The sequence below is a fragment of the Pituophis catenifer genome, unplaced genomic scaffold (assembly GCF_029215685.1).
Source record: "Pituophis catenifer annectens isolate HBS135680 unplaced genomic scaffold, rPitCat1.0.hap2 SCAF_4, whole genome shotgun sequence".
NCBI classification, from domain to species: Eukaryota; Metazoa; Chordata; class Lepidosauria; order Squamata; family Colubridae; genus Pituophis; species Pituophis catenifer.
In genome coordinates, this window is record NW_027256884.1 from 70,293,594 (window position 1) to 70,308,192 (window position 14,599).

The window sequence follows — 14,599 nt, forward strand, 5'->3', positions numbered from 1 at the left end:
GGTGGTGGTCATGGCTATGAAGAGCTTTGCTCAACTTAAACCTAACACTAACCTTTTCCTGGATATAGAAGCCCTTCAGTCACTCACACCCTGGTCATCTCTTGTATAGGCTACTTCAATGCGCTTTACTTAAGGCTATCCTTGAAGAATATCTGGAATTTGCAACTGGTGAAGAATGTGATAATGTGATCAATCCTGGGTGCCGCTAGGATTGCACATATAACATCTCTGCTATGTGAGCTATATTGGGTGCCATTTTGCTTCCGAGTCCAATTTGAGGTGTTAGTTATCATCTTTAAAACCCTTCATGGTATGGAAACAGGTTATCTGAGGAACTGTTTCATCCCAATTATATTGTCATGTCTCATCTGATCAAGCAGGGAGGGTATGTTGCAGGTAACATTAGTTTAAAAATTTCACCTAACAGGATCCAGGAAGATAGCTTTCTCTGCTATTGCCCTGTCTTTTGGAACATCTTACCCTCAGAGGTGAGGTGGACCTCCATTCTTCTGACCTTCAGAAAGAATGTCAAGAATTGGCTCTGTCAACTGCCATGGGGGCAACCCTGGGGATGATTGGTGTTGTGAGGCTGTTCTCTCCATCCTCAAGTCTTAATTTTTAATACTATATAATCCTATGTTTTAATTTTCTTCTTTTATCTTTGTTTTTATTAATGCTTTTATATTTTGTGACATGTTTGTACTGAAAACCACCCAGAGTCACTTAAGTAAGATGGGTATTATAAAATGTGATGAATTAAATAAGTAAATGAATAAATAATCAATCTGGAGGAAAAAAAAACATTTTGCAAAACATTCTGCAATTTTCAAGGAATAATAATATATATACAATTAAGGACATTTAGCATATACAAATAGTATTATTTAAATCTCCCAGTTACACATTTCCTTTAGTAGCAGAATATCACAGTTCAATTTATTTATAGAAATAAACTTCAAAAGGAGTGCTATCTAACATGGTTGTCGTTTTTTGATTTATTAATTAAAAATAATCCAAACCTCAATAATACAGAATAGGTTTAAAATATGTCTAGTTTCATTTATATTACAATAAAATACAGAATATGCTCAAACTCTGAAGGAATTAAAAAAATAAAATGGTGAAATTTATGTTTTTTAAATTCATCTGCATAACTATTAATAATGACCAGAAATGTATATTTAAGTTTCAAACATATTCATGCATAAAATCTCAGGTTACCTAGCGTTTATTCCCCCTGCCCCCCAATACTTATTTTGCTCCAAAGGCAAATGTAAATAACTAACTAAATTTAGCTTATAATTACATTTCCCTTTTCTGCTAAATGTGTTTGAACACATTGATTTTTTTCTAACTAAACATGTCACTGGGAAATTAACATTAATGTTTAAAAAGCTAACAGTGCACCAATTTTAAGAACATTTGAGATAGATTTGTATTTTTCTCACCTGCATTGTGCTTTGCTAAATATTTGTCTTTGTACTGCTTCTTTTTCTTTCCAAACCAAGTACAGCTTGCCTGCTGCTCTTGTTTAGTCTTCTCCATAGCAATACAAGCTACTCGCCTTGCAAGTGAACAGGAAACAACTATCAGCTGTACATTAAAGGTGACCTATTTTAGTATTATTAATTCAGAAAATAATATCCCCTCCCTCTTTTTATTGGTAGACAGATTAAAATATTTTCAAGATTTCAAATGGAAATTTTAAATGAATATTCTAAAAGTACAGAGCCCCTCTTAATATTTTTTTTTTACTTAGGAAACCCGCCAGTTAAATTTCTATAGCAAGTGACTTAATGAATACTTTATACTACTACAAATATATTATGTGTTTTCAGTAATAGTCTAGTCAACCAAGTTACCTAATTCAAGCATTCTTTTTATAACAACAATACAAAAGTTTAAAATATGAAATACTGATAAATTCAATTATTAAAAATTTAATAAAAGTACTTTCATGTTTATCAATTGCCAAACAACATACCATTCCTGAAGCTCAGGAGAAGGAATGAGGCCTGCAGTTCCATTTTTTGAATTCTCAAGTTTACCCTGCCACCAATTGTGATCATCTTTGCTAATAATCTGGATAATATCGCCAACTCTAAATCTGATGCCAGCTTCCTTGCAGGGAATAAGATCATCCTTTGCTGGATCATATTCAAATTGTGCTCTTACATATATCTAAAAACAATATTAAGAGACAGAAAGTTAATATGTTAGAATTTTAGATATAATAGCTTCCAAATATAGATTTAAGTTTTCCTTTGGTTTTCTTTTATAAACAGCCTTTAAGACAGAATTGCAGAAGATTTGGGGCATTGTCTGAGAGAGCTGTGTGGATATAATTGAAATCATATATACAGCCAATATTCTGTCACATTTCAAGAAAATCCTGTCTTCCCAGTTATAGATTTATAAAGCAGAACCTGCAGTATTTAAGAGGTTTTCACAATAATCTAGGTGAAGCTTTTGGGGGAGAAATGCAGGGAGAAAGAAGCAGAGAGATCTGTTGCCTGAACTAACTTCTATTCGTGCACTAATGAACCTCTCACACTTCCACACTAAATTCAACCAAGTGGACAATTTCACACATATTAATAAACCAAGATCTAAAAATAACTTATATTAGCAATTACACTGCAGTTTTTTGAAACATAATGCTAAATATGAATAAAAATATTCAAAACTATACATTAAGTATAATTTTATTGGTCACATTACTGTTTCACCTCAGTGCCTCATTTATAAAAATGGAGAAATATTAACCAAAATACAGGAATAATTGAAAAAGCACAATTAAAGGATTATAGAATAATTTCTGCACTAATTATATAAGAATTATATTCATATGAACAGTTAGGGGTGATCTGTTTCTTGCAAAAAGCAAGGATTGTAGGAGTATGACAAACTGGGAGAAATGGTTTGTCCAAATATATTGAGCTCCCTCAATATATCATCCGATGCCAGAACAGCAAATGTTGAATTACATCTAGCTAGTAAAAAGTGGCTGTCAAATTGTTGCTTAATCTCAATTGGAAAGAGACATAAGATATATCTACAATTAATCATAATGAGAAGCTGGGGTTCAATTTTATGAATCATCATCCTTGGGATAATTTATACTTGCTTCACTTTAAACTACATATATTCAATTACTAATAACATTTTTAAAACCCAGCTCACAAACTATACACAGTGCTACTTAGCAACTGTATAATCTCTCAGAGTAAATGATTTTTAAAATGTATATCACTGAGTTGACCTTGGGTGATTTCAAAAAGCTAAGCAGGATTAGCTTTTCTAAAATGAATATTTTATTTAATTTACATTATATTAAATTGATATTTAATATAAGATTAATATTTGGAGATATCTAGGAATTATCATGGTTATTGACAAGTCTTGGAAGTTGAAAAAATATCTTGGAGGAAAATAAAAGCAAAACTAGACTATTTGAAATGCTACATGAATCTTTATGTACTAGGGAATCGTTTACATTTGTTTATTTTTTGGTGTACATTTATTTTGCTTAGTAATAATATATGAAACATTTCATATTTTAGTTCATTGTGTGAACTAATTTAATTCCATCAAGGCATATTACAATTAGTTTACATATAATGTTAAATGATGTTTTGGAATGATTATTGTTCTATGAACAAACATGAGGAGATATAGATTCACATACTTTGCTTTTTCTGTGTGGCTGGGTTAGTGTTTTATTGCACTTTCAAGGAAACCTAAATTGATTTTATTTATAAAATCCAAGATCATGATTTAAAACAAGAAAGAAAACTCACTTAATATTCCTCATGTTAAAAAGCAATTTTATCTCTGTATCTTAATTTGCACGAAGTTTGAGTTATATTAAGTTCTATTAATGTAGTTACAGATAAAATATGTACCGTATTTTTCGGAGTATAAGACACACCTTTTCCCCCCTAAAAGGGGGTGAAAATTTAGGTGCATCTTATACACCGAATGTAACTCCGCCCACTCACTGGCCCCAACCTTTGGCCTCTGCTTCGCAGCAGTTACCTCCTTGCAAGCAATCAGCAAGAAAAAACAGCTCCTTTCAGCTTCAGCACCACCTAATTAGCACAAGTTGATTGGATCGGCCTCCTGACTCTCAGCTGATTTACTCTCAGCTCTTATGCGCAGGGCTCTACTGCTTGCTGCAAAGAGGTAAATTGCTGGAGCAGATTTTTTTTCCTTGTGCTAATCAAGTTATGCTGAAAATGAAAATGAAAGTAAAACAGGCTGTTTGCTGTTTGCTGCAACAAGGCAAAATTGCTCAGAGGCAGAGGCAGAGGCAGAGGCAGAGGCAGAGGCAGAGGCAGAGGGAGATTTCTTTTTGTTCTTTTCCTCACCAAAAAAGGTAGGTATGTCTTATACTCCGGTGCTTCTTATACTCCAAAAAATACGGTAATTTTTGTATTAAGATACAACCGGGATGAAATCTAAATTTTTTTGTTACAGGTTCTGTGGGCGTGGCTTAATTAGTGGGCGGGGCTTGGTGATAAGGTGACTGGGTGGGCATGGCTTGTTGGTCAGGTGGGCGTGGCCAAGTTAATGTCACTTCTTTGCCCTTTTTTAACCTACAAAACACAACACAACTGCCTCACCCACAATGTAAAAGCAGCTGTGCTAGACCAATAATGGCCCCTGCAACAAGCAGGAACCTTACACAGCCACAAAAAGCCCAAAAAAACAACTTTCACACTTTACACACACACAACACAACACAACAGGCTCACCCACAATGTAAAAGCAGCTGTGCTAGACCCAAAATGGCCCCTGCAACAAGCAGGAACTTCACACAGCCACAACAAGCCCAAAAAAACAACTTTCACACTTTACACACACAAAATTCCACATACAGCTTTGTGAGATTTTGTGTGTTTGTGTAGTTAGAGTGAAACACTACAGAAACACACTAAATCTCAGAAAGCTGCACAAATATTATTTTATTTTTATTTTTATATAAAAGCAGCTAAATTTAAAACTTTCTAAACTTTAAATAGCTACGTCTAAAAAAAGAACAACTAAAAAAAACCCCAATTAACTATTTTTTTAAAGCTCCCAAAGGGGAAAAAAACTTACCCAATAGAACAGGGGTCTCCAACCTTGGCAACTTTAAGACTTGTGTACTTCAACTCTCAGAATTCCTCAGCCAGGAATTCTGGGAGTTGAAGTACACAAGTCTTAAAGTTGCCAAGGTTGGAGACCCCTGCAATAGAAGGTTCAAGGCAAGCAGGAAGGCGGGCAGGCAGATAGAGCTGCTCACCGATGAGCTTGATTGCAGGCAGGGAGATTCAGTTGCTTGCTGATGCAATGGATTGCAGGGATTACAGCAAGGCATTCCGACCAGCAGCTAAGGTAAACAAGCTGGAGGCTGGGGGGTGGGGTGGGGGCGGAGGGATTTTTGCTACCGGTTAGCAGGCAACTCAGCTGGGATCATCAGAGCCATTTAAAAGAAAAAGCTTTTTTTCTTTTAAATGGCTCTGATGATCCCAGCTGAGTTTCCTGATTAGGCAACTCAGCTGGGATCGTCAGAGCTTGGCTTGTCAGAGCCATTTAAAAGAAAAAAAGGCTCTGATGATCGCGCGGCTCAGCTGGGCATGGGGGGCGGGGGCAGGGATTTTTGCTACCGGTTCTCCGAACTGCCCGCCGCCATCGCTACCTACTCGCCCAAGCCGGTCCGAACCGGGAGCATTTAACCCTTGGATACAACCCAATTAAGTTTTTCATAAATTTTTATCTATCATCCATTTAGTGTTATCACACATGTTCAAAAAAATCTGAAATCTAGGGGCCCTTTGGTTGTACGAATATAGAGAAGATATGGCTGCAATTGTTTTTTTAAAAAATATATAAACAGCCCTTCTGTTTGTAGTTAAGTTCCAGATCTTTTGAAAAATCTGGGGAAAGTTCTAGGGAATCCTTAGTTGGAAGAAGGTGGGGCAGGCAGCAAATCCATTGAACCAACTGATGTAAATGGTTTTGATTTCCACTGTTTATTTTTTAAATTTGCAATTTTACAGTATAGCATCAATGATTAAAGTGTATATCTGAGTTAAAGATACGTACAATAATAATGGATGATTGCTTCTATTTCATTAAAAAAACCCTAATTTTAAAAAACTCTTATGGGAGTCCAATAATAAATAATGGGTAGCAGCCGGATGTCCCTCCCTACTTGCTTTTCATTCTGCAAGAAATAAAAACCAAAAGTGTATTTCCCCAGCCTCTGTGTTTATGTGAAAGTACTAAAAGAGAATCCCCACAACTGTTTCATTTAAAAAAGGCTGCTTTCCTGTCCTTTTTAATTTTTGTAATTAATTAAATTTAATACATTTAATTATACAACATTTGCACTTTCAGCCTGATCATATATTACAAAGTCATTTGTAATTATCTTATTTGAAGAGCAATCCTGCTCTCATCAGGGCAATAAAGCTACTAGAAAGCAACAATTATATATAATAAGACAAATATATGCACAATACATGATTCTTGGATAAGATCTAATGCATAGGAATAACATGACAAAATAGCAAATCAAAATCATAAAATCAAATCAAATGAAATCTGATGAGAATGCTGGTGCTGACAGACAACATGAAAGTGAATGGAGAAGCTGTTAGTAAGAAAAAACAACTTAGTATCATAGGAGTACCACATGATAAATAGTGTGTGTGTTGATCAGCCATATGAATAAAACGCAAAATGATACAAGCTGTAAAATCTGAATCAACACATAATGGGATAAAAAAATTGAAATGGTAAGGAGAAAATGGCATGAAGCAACTAAGTTATGAAAGCCTTTATGGAGAATAGCTATTCACCTGTCGTCCTTTCGGTTGTGTTGTTGATGGCAAGTCCTGCAGAATAAAGTCAACCCAGGAATAGTAATTTTTCATCTTACTTTGAAAATAGGTAACAGTTTTAATGTCAAAGCTATTTTAGAGGCATTAACAATAATCATCTTCAGAAAATGTCAAACCCAGATTATTTAGCAGCAAGCTGAAGCAGATAAAATTTAAGCAGATAGAAAGTGTGCTTTTAATAAAGAATTCATCATCTTCAACACAAAAATTCCTTAAACAAAGGAAAATAATTTTAATATTCAAACTGTATTCTTGATGGGGCATTCATATTGATCAACATTGTAATTACAAATTGAAGCTAAAGTATTTATTTAAACTCTTGTTTTAATGGTATTACATAAGATTACATGACTAAAATATATTTTATATTGTATCCATTTCAGTATTTTTATCAAAATGTAATTGCAATATTTTGAACAGTTTTTGAACTTCTCCAGAAGTTTTTAAAATGTTTAGTTAAGTGTTGACAGCAGAAATACAAAGAATATTTTTGAGGCAACATTTTTCTACAAATATTTTTTTAACATTTTACCATGTGTGTTCACAGAAAGAGAAAAAGTAAACAGCAGCAATATCAACAATGTTTACTAATATCTTTTTGCCTGAACATATGGTAAAAAGAACAGCACTTTGTGTTAAAGATGTGATGTTAATAGCTCGCTTATAAATGCAATTTAAAGACAGTTTCTTTAGCTTTTCATATCCAGGCAAGGCTCATATTTCACAAAATATGTGCACGTACCACAATAGCAGGGGACACACCAATTCGTTAACTCAGATAGCGGAAACCAATGTGGTAATCTAGAGAACTTTAATAATAACAATAGTAATAATGATGATGATGCCTAGGTCTTGAAGGCCTCAAATATCTGCTTTACAAATGTTTTGCTTAAAAACACAAACAAAAGTTCAAAATGGAAATTATTCTTTTTGCTTAACTTTGCTTATCAGGATAAGAATAACAAGAAGCATATTTCAAGATGATTAAAATGTTTACCTGATGGTTGAATGCAACTCATTAAAGGGATTTTGATTAGAAAATTATATTATTGAATAAACCATTGAATGAGAAAAAATAGGGAATTCTAAGTATTCTTCATTTTATTAATAGAACACAATTTTCCATTGAACATATAAAAAGAATGGTACATAAGCACCAACAAGACTGTAATACTATCTGTCTGGAACTGGAGGTCTTACCGAAATAGAATTGTTAATGCTGCTATGGCCATTAGCTGGGGACTGTCTGGATGTAGAGGGGGAATCTCTCTGAAATAAGACACAAGGTTCATTATCACACAACACTACACAAATATATTTTAATAAACAAATATTGATAGGTTTAAAACCACTTTTGCCTTATTCTTCTTAAGAAATAATCATATTTTAACTTGTACAATACTCCTAAGTAGTCTATTTTTAGATAATTTGCAGTGTCAGTGAAACTGCTCTTAGTAGCAGAAACATTTCATTTTGATGATCATTTCTTCTGAAATGATTGCTTATATAATGAAGAAAAGTACAAAGGTCTCACTGGCCTAATTATCATACAATGCAAAATCAAGTTTGTTAAATCACATTCAAACATTATAGGCCTTAGATACCTCAGTTAAAGACAATTTTATTTATTCCTAGGATACATCTTTTCCAGAAATAACATGTGAACTAAGATAGCATTTTAAGATTTGGTAGTGGGAAAGTAGTATATATTCCTTTTTTAAAAAATAGTATTAATGATATATTTTTTTAAATACTTCTATGGCTTTGCTACACACACACACACACACACACACACACACACACACACACACACACACACACACACACATCTTTGTAAGAACCTATTAGCTTTGCTTGAATACTTTTGCAGCAAATAATTTGCATTATGAAAAATAAAGAATATAGAACCAATAATTTTTGCACTGCAATATTTGAAATTAGTACTATTTTTAAAGTTTATTTTTATCCCTTTAATATACCAAAGGGAAAAAGACAAAGAAAAACGAGGAAAAAGCAAAAAAGGAAGCAAGAACCTTTTTGTATTACAGAAAGAAAATTAACCAATCTAATTTTTAAACACATTAGTAAACCTTGAGCATAATATTTATCAGTATGTCTTTACTTTTGATAAATGAGCTGGCTATTAAATTTATTAAGACATTTCTTATAAATTTGATAGCCAGCTCATATATAGAAAGTGAAGATCTGTAATGGTGATCTGTAATGGTAAATCTGCTCTGTATTTCTAAAATTGAGCTATAATCTATTTTATTGTTGTCCAAACCTGATAAATCTGTAATTCATCTTGTAATATTAGATACCGTATTCTTGGTTATAGAATTAAAACAAATTCACATTTTTAAACAATATTGCTCTTTTTACCACTACACTTACAAGTTAAAGATATTAAATACAAATTGATTAGTAGCATAATTCCAAATAATTTGAGTAGTGTCTCATCTGTTTTACATTTTGTAACATAATTATTACATAAGGGATATGTTTAGCTAAACATAAAGAAGAATCTTTTGCTGAATCATATTGGTTCAGTTTTATCTTAAGATTGTAATAAACATATCAATGTTCTTTTATTATTAAGGCTTAATTATTGTTAAAATTAAAAATAATTATTATTAATGAACCATAGCAGTTGATTTGTTAATATGGGTTATTCTGACTTTTTATTTCAGAGTTCTTCCAAATGATTAATTTCCAGCTTAGTGGTGGTCTTTAATTGTTTATAAAAATAACAGAACTCTTCAAGATAATTTCAATATTGATATTTACTCAGGAGTTTTAGTCACTTCATATGGGCCAAAGTGTGAAATCAAGAAAACTTTTCACAATTTTAGATATTCTAATTTTATTGGCAATAAAGTAATCCACGGTATCAGTATCACCCCCTACCCCCCCAAATATAGGATTATGCAAGAGGATAAATTTATCATGTGAATAAGAACTGAAATTATACTTCCATCCTGATATCTTGAAATATATCTTGCAATCTTCAGTGCAACAAAATGCAATGGAGTTATGGTTGAAAATACAGCCAAACCATATCAAAGCAGTCACACAATAATCATGCCCATAATTATTTTTTGATTTGATCCTTAGATTGGAGAAAGAAAATGAAGTAAAAATATATCCAAAAATTAAACTGAACTTGGGAAGATAATGCTTGCCTCAGCATCATGTGATAGCTATAATGTAGGTAAAGAATCTAGGGTGTTGTCTTTCTTATTAAAAAACAAATTCAGTACCTTATCTACTTGAAATAATACCGTGTTTCCCCAAAAATAAGACAGGGTCTTATTTTTTCTTGACTCTCAAAATATGGCCTTGGCCTTATTATCAGGGGGTCTTATCCCTAAACCTCGGCCCCGGAGTGCTGACCAGTTGCTTTGCTGGTGCCTCCAGCAGGCTGCTGCCTCCAGCAATCGTGGCAGCTTTTTTGTTTCTTCCCATGCAAACAGCACGATGTGAGGAAGTGTGGCGGGGGGAAGGGGGGAACATGCCCCTCATACACCTGACATCTACGCGGATGTTTTTGTCTTCCCGGGCGGCGGCAGCGCATTCAGCTCCCCAAATCTGGCTTGCCGATCTCGGTCGGCAAGGGGGAGTGGTAGGTGGGGAGGGGTGGGGAAGGAAGGAAATGGAATGGTGTGTTTTGGCACTCCTCTTTCTGCCTACAGTCTGACAAAGTGTGTGAGCGGGTTAGTGCGTCTTCAGTAGGATTCTACTTTTTTTCTTTTTTTTCATATAAAGTGCACTGTGAACAGAACATGGTCAGACTGTTCTCCCCTGTCTTAACTTTGGCTGCCTCGGCCATGCGCAAAGGAACATGTCGAATTTGTCTTCTCGCCGAAAGACCCAGACTTTTCTTTCTACAAGGGAAACTCTGTTCTTGCAAAGGTGTCATGACTTTAACTCTTGAAGCCCCTCGCTGGAAGTGTTTTCTTGGATGGCGTGAGCCCCTGCCTCTGCGGCGGGCTTTCACCGCAGCCCTTGGACCTGGAACTCTGATTGGGAGTGCCTGGCCCATCTCTCTCTCGCATCGCCTTTCCAGGAAATGGGCCTCCATCCTGGACTGCTTTGCCTGCAAGCAGGCCCTTCGTCCCTACGCAGGCTGCGAACCTCTGGGGGGCTGCGTGGAGACGCGTGAGGCGAGGCCTCTTCTCGCAAAGCTGCACTACTCCAGATGATCCCAAAAGAAAGATGCCGGGTCCTTGAAATCGGGCCTGCACGTAGCGGAGGCAGCCAAAGTTAAAACAGGGGAGAGCAGTCTGACCCCCCCTCACTTTATATGAAAAAAAAGAAAAAAAGTAGAATCCTACTGAAGATGCACTAACCTGCTCACACACTTTGTCGAACTGTAGGCGGAAAGAGGAGTGCCAAAACACACCATTCCATTTCCTTCCTTCCCCACCCCTCCCCACCTGCCCCTCCCCCTCACCAACTGAGATCGGCAAGCCAGATTTGGGGAGCTGAACATGCTGCCACCGCCTGGGAGGAGAAGAACGTCAGAAATGGGCTCTCTCACAGTGTCTCCTTTCTTTCTTCTTCTCCCGAGTGGCAGCGGTGTGTCTGGCTCACTGAAAAGGCCGTTCCTCATGGATGGCAGGTGCGTGAGGGGGGGATGGAGCATGTTCCCCCTCCCTTTCCCCCCTCTCCTGCCTCGCCTCATGTCGTGTTGTTTGCGCAGCAGCTGCGCATGCTTCTAAATATTGGGGGAGGGGCTTATTTTCAGGGGGTATTTTACCGCATTCACTCAAAAGCCCAATTGGGTTTATTATCCAGACATGTCTTAGTTTCGGGGAAACACGGTACAAAGTTATTAACATAGGAATATCTATATAACCTTCTTGAAATATTAATCATTTTTACAATATTTTTCCACAAAAGCTCAATGTATTTTTAATTATCTAATTATATCAATTTTTCAGCTTTTAAAAGATATACAGGTAGTCCTCAAATTACAATCCTAATGGAGCCTAAAATTTCTGTTGCTAAGTGAGACAGCTGTTAAGTAAATTTGGTCCCATTTTACAACCTTTCTTGCCACAGTTGTTAAGTGAATAATTTCAGTTGTTAAATTAGAAATATGGTTGTCAATTGAATCTGGCTTCCCCATTGACTTTGCTTATCAGAAGGTTACAAAGACAATCACATGACCCCACGACATTGCAACCATTATAAATATGACTCAGTTGCCAAGGGTCTGAATTTTGATCACGTGACCATGGGGATGCTGCAACAGTCGTACGTTTGAAAAATCTTTTGTCACTTTTTAAGTGCTATTGTAACTTTGAACGGTTACTAAATGAACTGTTGTAAGTCGAAGACTACCTGTATTACATGTACAAATGAAGAACATTCCTTTGGTATAACTATTTCCAAACATCTGAAAGAAATAAAAGCAATAATTAAGTCTCAAAAATTTTATTTTATTTTTTTAAAAAAGTAACTTTTATTATAGATTTTTTTTAAATAGAACAAAAATGATGCAATTTTGAGAGCCAGTTTGGTGCAGTGGTTAAGATGTTGACTTAGAAACCAGAACACTGTGAGTTCTATTCCCACCTTAGGTATGAAAGCCAGCTGGGTGACTTTGGGCCAGTCGCTCTCTCTCAGCCTAAGCCACTTCAAAGATTATTGTTGTGGGGAAAAATAGGAGATAATATTATGTATCTTTGCTACCTTGTATTATTTGAAAGTAATAAAGGCAGGATTAAAAAAACGGAAATAAATGGAAGTGATAAATAAGAAAAAAAGGAAAAAGAAAGAAAAAGTAAGAAAGAAGGATATAAAGGAGCAGCCTCTGATTTACTTTAAAGCAATTGTAAGTGCATTAATTTTTTTATCCTCTCTTCAAATGTATGTGTCCCTTTTTTCATATTCTATTCTTTTTAATCATCAAACTCATAAATCACACTTTTATTTTTTTGTTTTCAGCAAAAAGTCAATAAAGGTTTCCACTCACTAACAAAGGTAGTTATTGTCCTTTCCCCAATAAAATAAGTCAATTTTGCCATGTCTGCAAATTCTACTATCTTCACCAACCATTTCTCCATTGTATGTACTTCAGAGACTTTCAAATATCACAAATTTTCAAAGAAACATTAGGGGAGATCTGTATTGTATTGCCAGATCTGCACTGGTTGCAAATTTCCTGCTGGTATTGAACTTTAAATATCCAAACATAGTAAGATTTGATTTTCTGCAAAATCTCCTTACCTGCTATGAATTACCCATTACTTCGGCTGGCAGGAGAGGCTTTTTTAAAGAACCATATAAATGAAAACTCCTTGCTTATTTTTTTTTTTTTTGCTTTAATTTATATGAAATTATGAAATATGCCATCCCTTCTTATTGTATAGTTATATAACTTCAATACTATGAGAAAAAAATGCAAACGTTTATTCTGTTTTGAATTGCTTCATCCTGCTTTATTGTCAAATTAAAGTTAAGTGTGAAGAATACTTTTAATAACTACATGAAAAGTTTACAAGAGTTGAGTGCCCTCATATATTTTAAGTGGATTTCCATATTGAGTATTTTGTTCAATGCCTTGATAGTACAGTGGTTTTAAGCACCCTGTTATTAACACAGCTGCCTGCAATTTACTGCTGGTTCAAATCTCTCCAAGGCTCAAGGTTTACTCAGCCTTCCATCCTTTCTAAGGTAGGTGAAATGAAGACCCAGTTTGTGGGGGCAATAAGCTGACTTTGTATAAATATACAAAAGTATGAAGGCTATTGCTTAACGCATTGTAAGCCGCCCTGAGTCTCCGGAGAAGGGCGGCATATTAATCAAATTAAAAAAAAAAAGTATTCTTTAGAATCACACAGGTATTTTTACACAAAATAATTAGATGTCGTATACAATAATGATGTTCATGTACCAATTTAAAAATTGTTTATAATTAAGAAGCCTAACATGGCCATTGACTCTGGATAGTTTGTACTACCTGATCTAAAGCTTCTAGGTTTGAATCATCTTTCTTTCCTTCTACTACTTAAATAGCCCAGCTGTTTGGATGTGGTTTCGGAAACATTTGTTTTTAATCTATATACATCTGTATTAAACCAAATGATATTGGTAAGCCAATACCATAAAGTATGGTATATTAGGCCTTGTTTAAAATTATTTTTACATTTTTAAATTAAGCTCATCTAACATGTTAAAGTGAGGATGTTCCTTTTAATGTAAGTTTTCATTATTGACTTTTAAACATTTGTATTTGCTCTTAGCCAACCGGCAACATTCGATATTTGTAACTGAAATATACTGACAATCTAGTTTCCAAGATAGAATTCTGTATATTTTGGAAAACAATATACATAATTGCATGAAATTGTTTTCTACTTCTAAGTAACAGAAAAATGTCTATATCATCTAGGTCATAGATACGTTTTTTCAAGAGGCAACTGGACTTCCTTGTTTTTGTTTGAAGATGTTTTACTTCTCATCCAAGAAGCTTCTTCAGCTCTGACTGGATGGTGGGAAATAGAAGGATTTATACTCCTTGTAGACAGCTGGTCATTTGCATTCTTTTAGAGTCGTTGTGGCCACCTGGAAGTTTATTTGTGTCATCAAGGTCACCTGAGTAGTGCTAATGGGTGTGGAACCTTCTTGGAACTGTTGAAAGGACTGTGTCCTAGACTGGAGATAGATGATGTTGTATCCCCCCCCCCTCTGTTGAGAGAGGG

The 14,599-nt window shown here is 35.0% G+C and overlaps 1 protein-coding gene across 4 annotated transcripts in view; it reads right to left on the reverse strand.

The window, feature by feature from the left end:
* The window catches only part of CASK (calcium/calmodulin dependent serine protein kinase), a 293,839-nt gene that overhangs the window by 62,348 nt on the left and 216,892 nt on the right, over nucleotides 1-14,599 (reverse strand). The window contains exons 18-21 of one of the 4 annotated variants that reach the window (XM_070944231.1): nucleotides 8,091-8,159; nucleotides 6,849-6,884; nucleotides 1,985-2,181; nucleotides 1,449-1,564 (exon numbers count right to left, since the gene is read on the reverse strand). In XM_070944231.1, the coding sequence (XP_070800332.1) occupies nucleotides 1,449-1,564; nucleotides 1,985-2,181; nucleotides 6,849-6,884; nucleotides 8,091-8,159 (418 nt within the window). The remainder of the gene's footprint in view (nucleotides 1-1,448; nucleotides 1,565-1,984; nucleotides 2,182-6,848; nucleotides 6,885-8,090; nucleotides 8,160-14,599) is intronic. The other 3 variants (XM_070944233.1, XM_070944232.1, XM_070944234.1) reach the window with 3 other exon arrangements.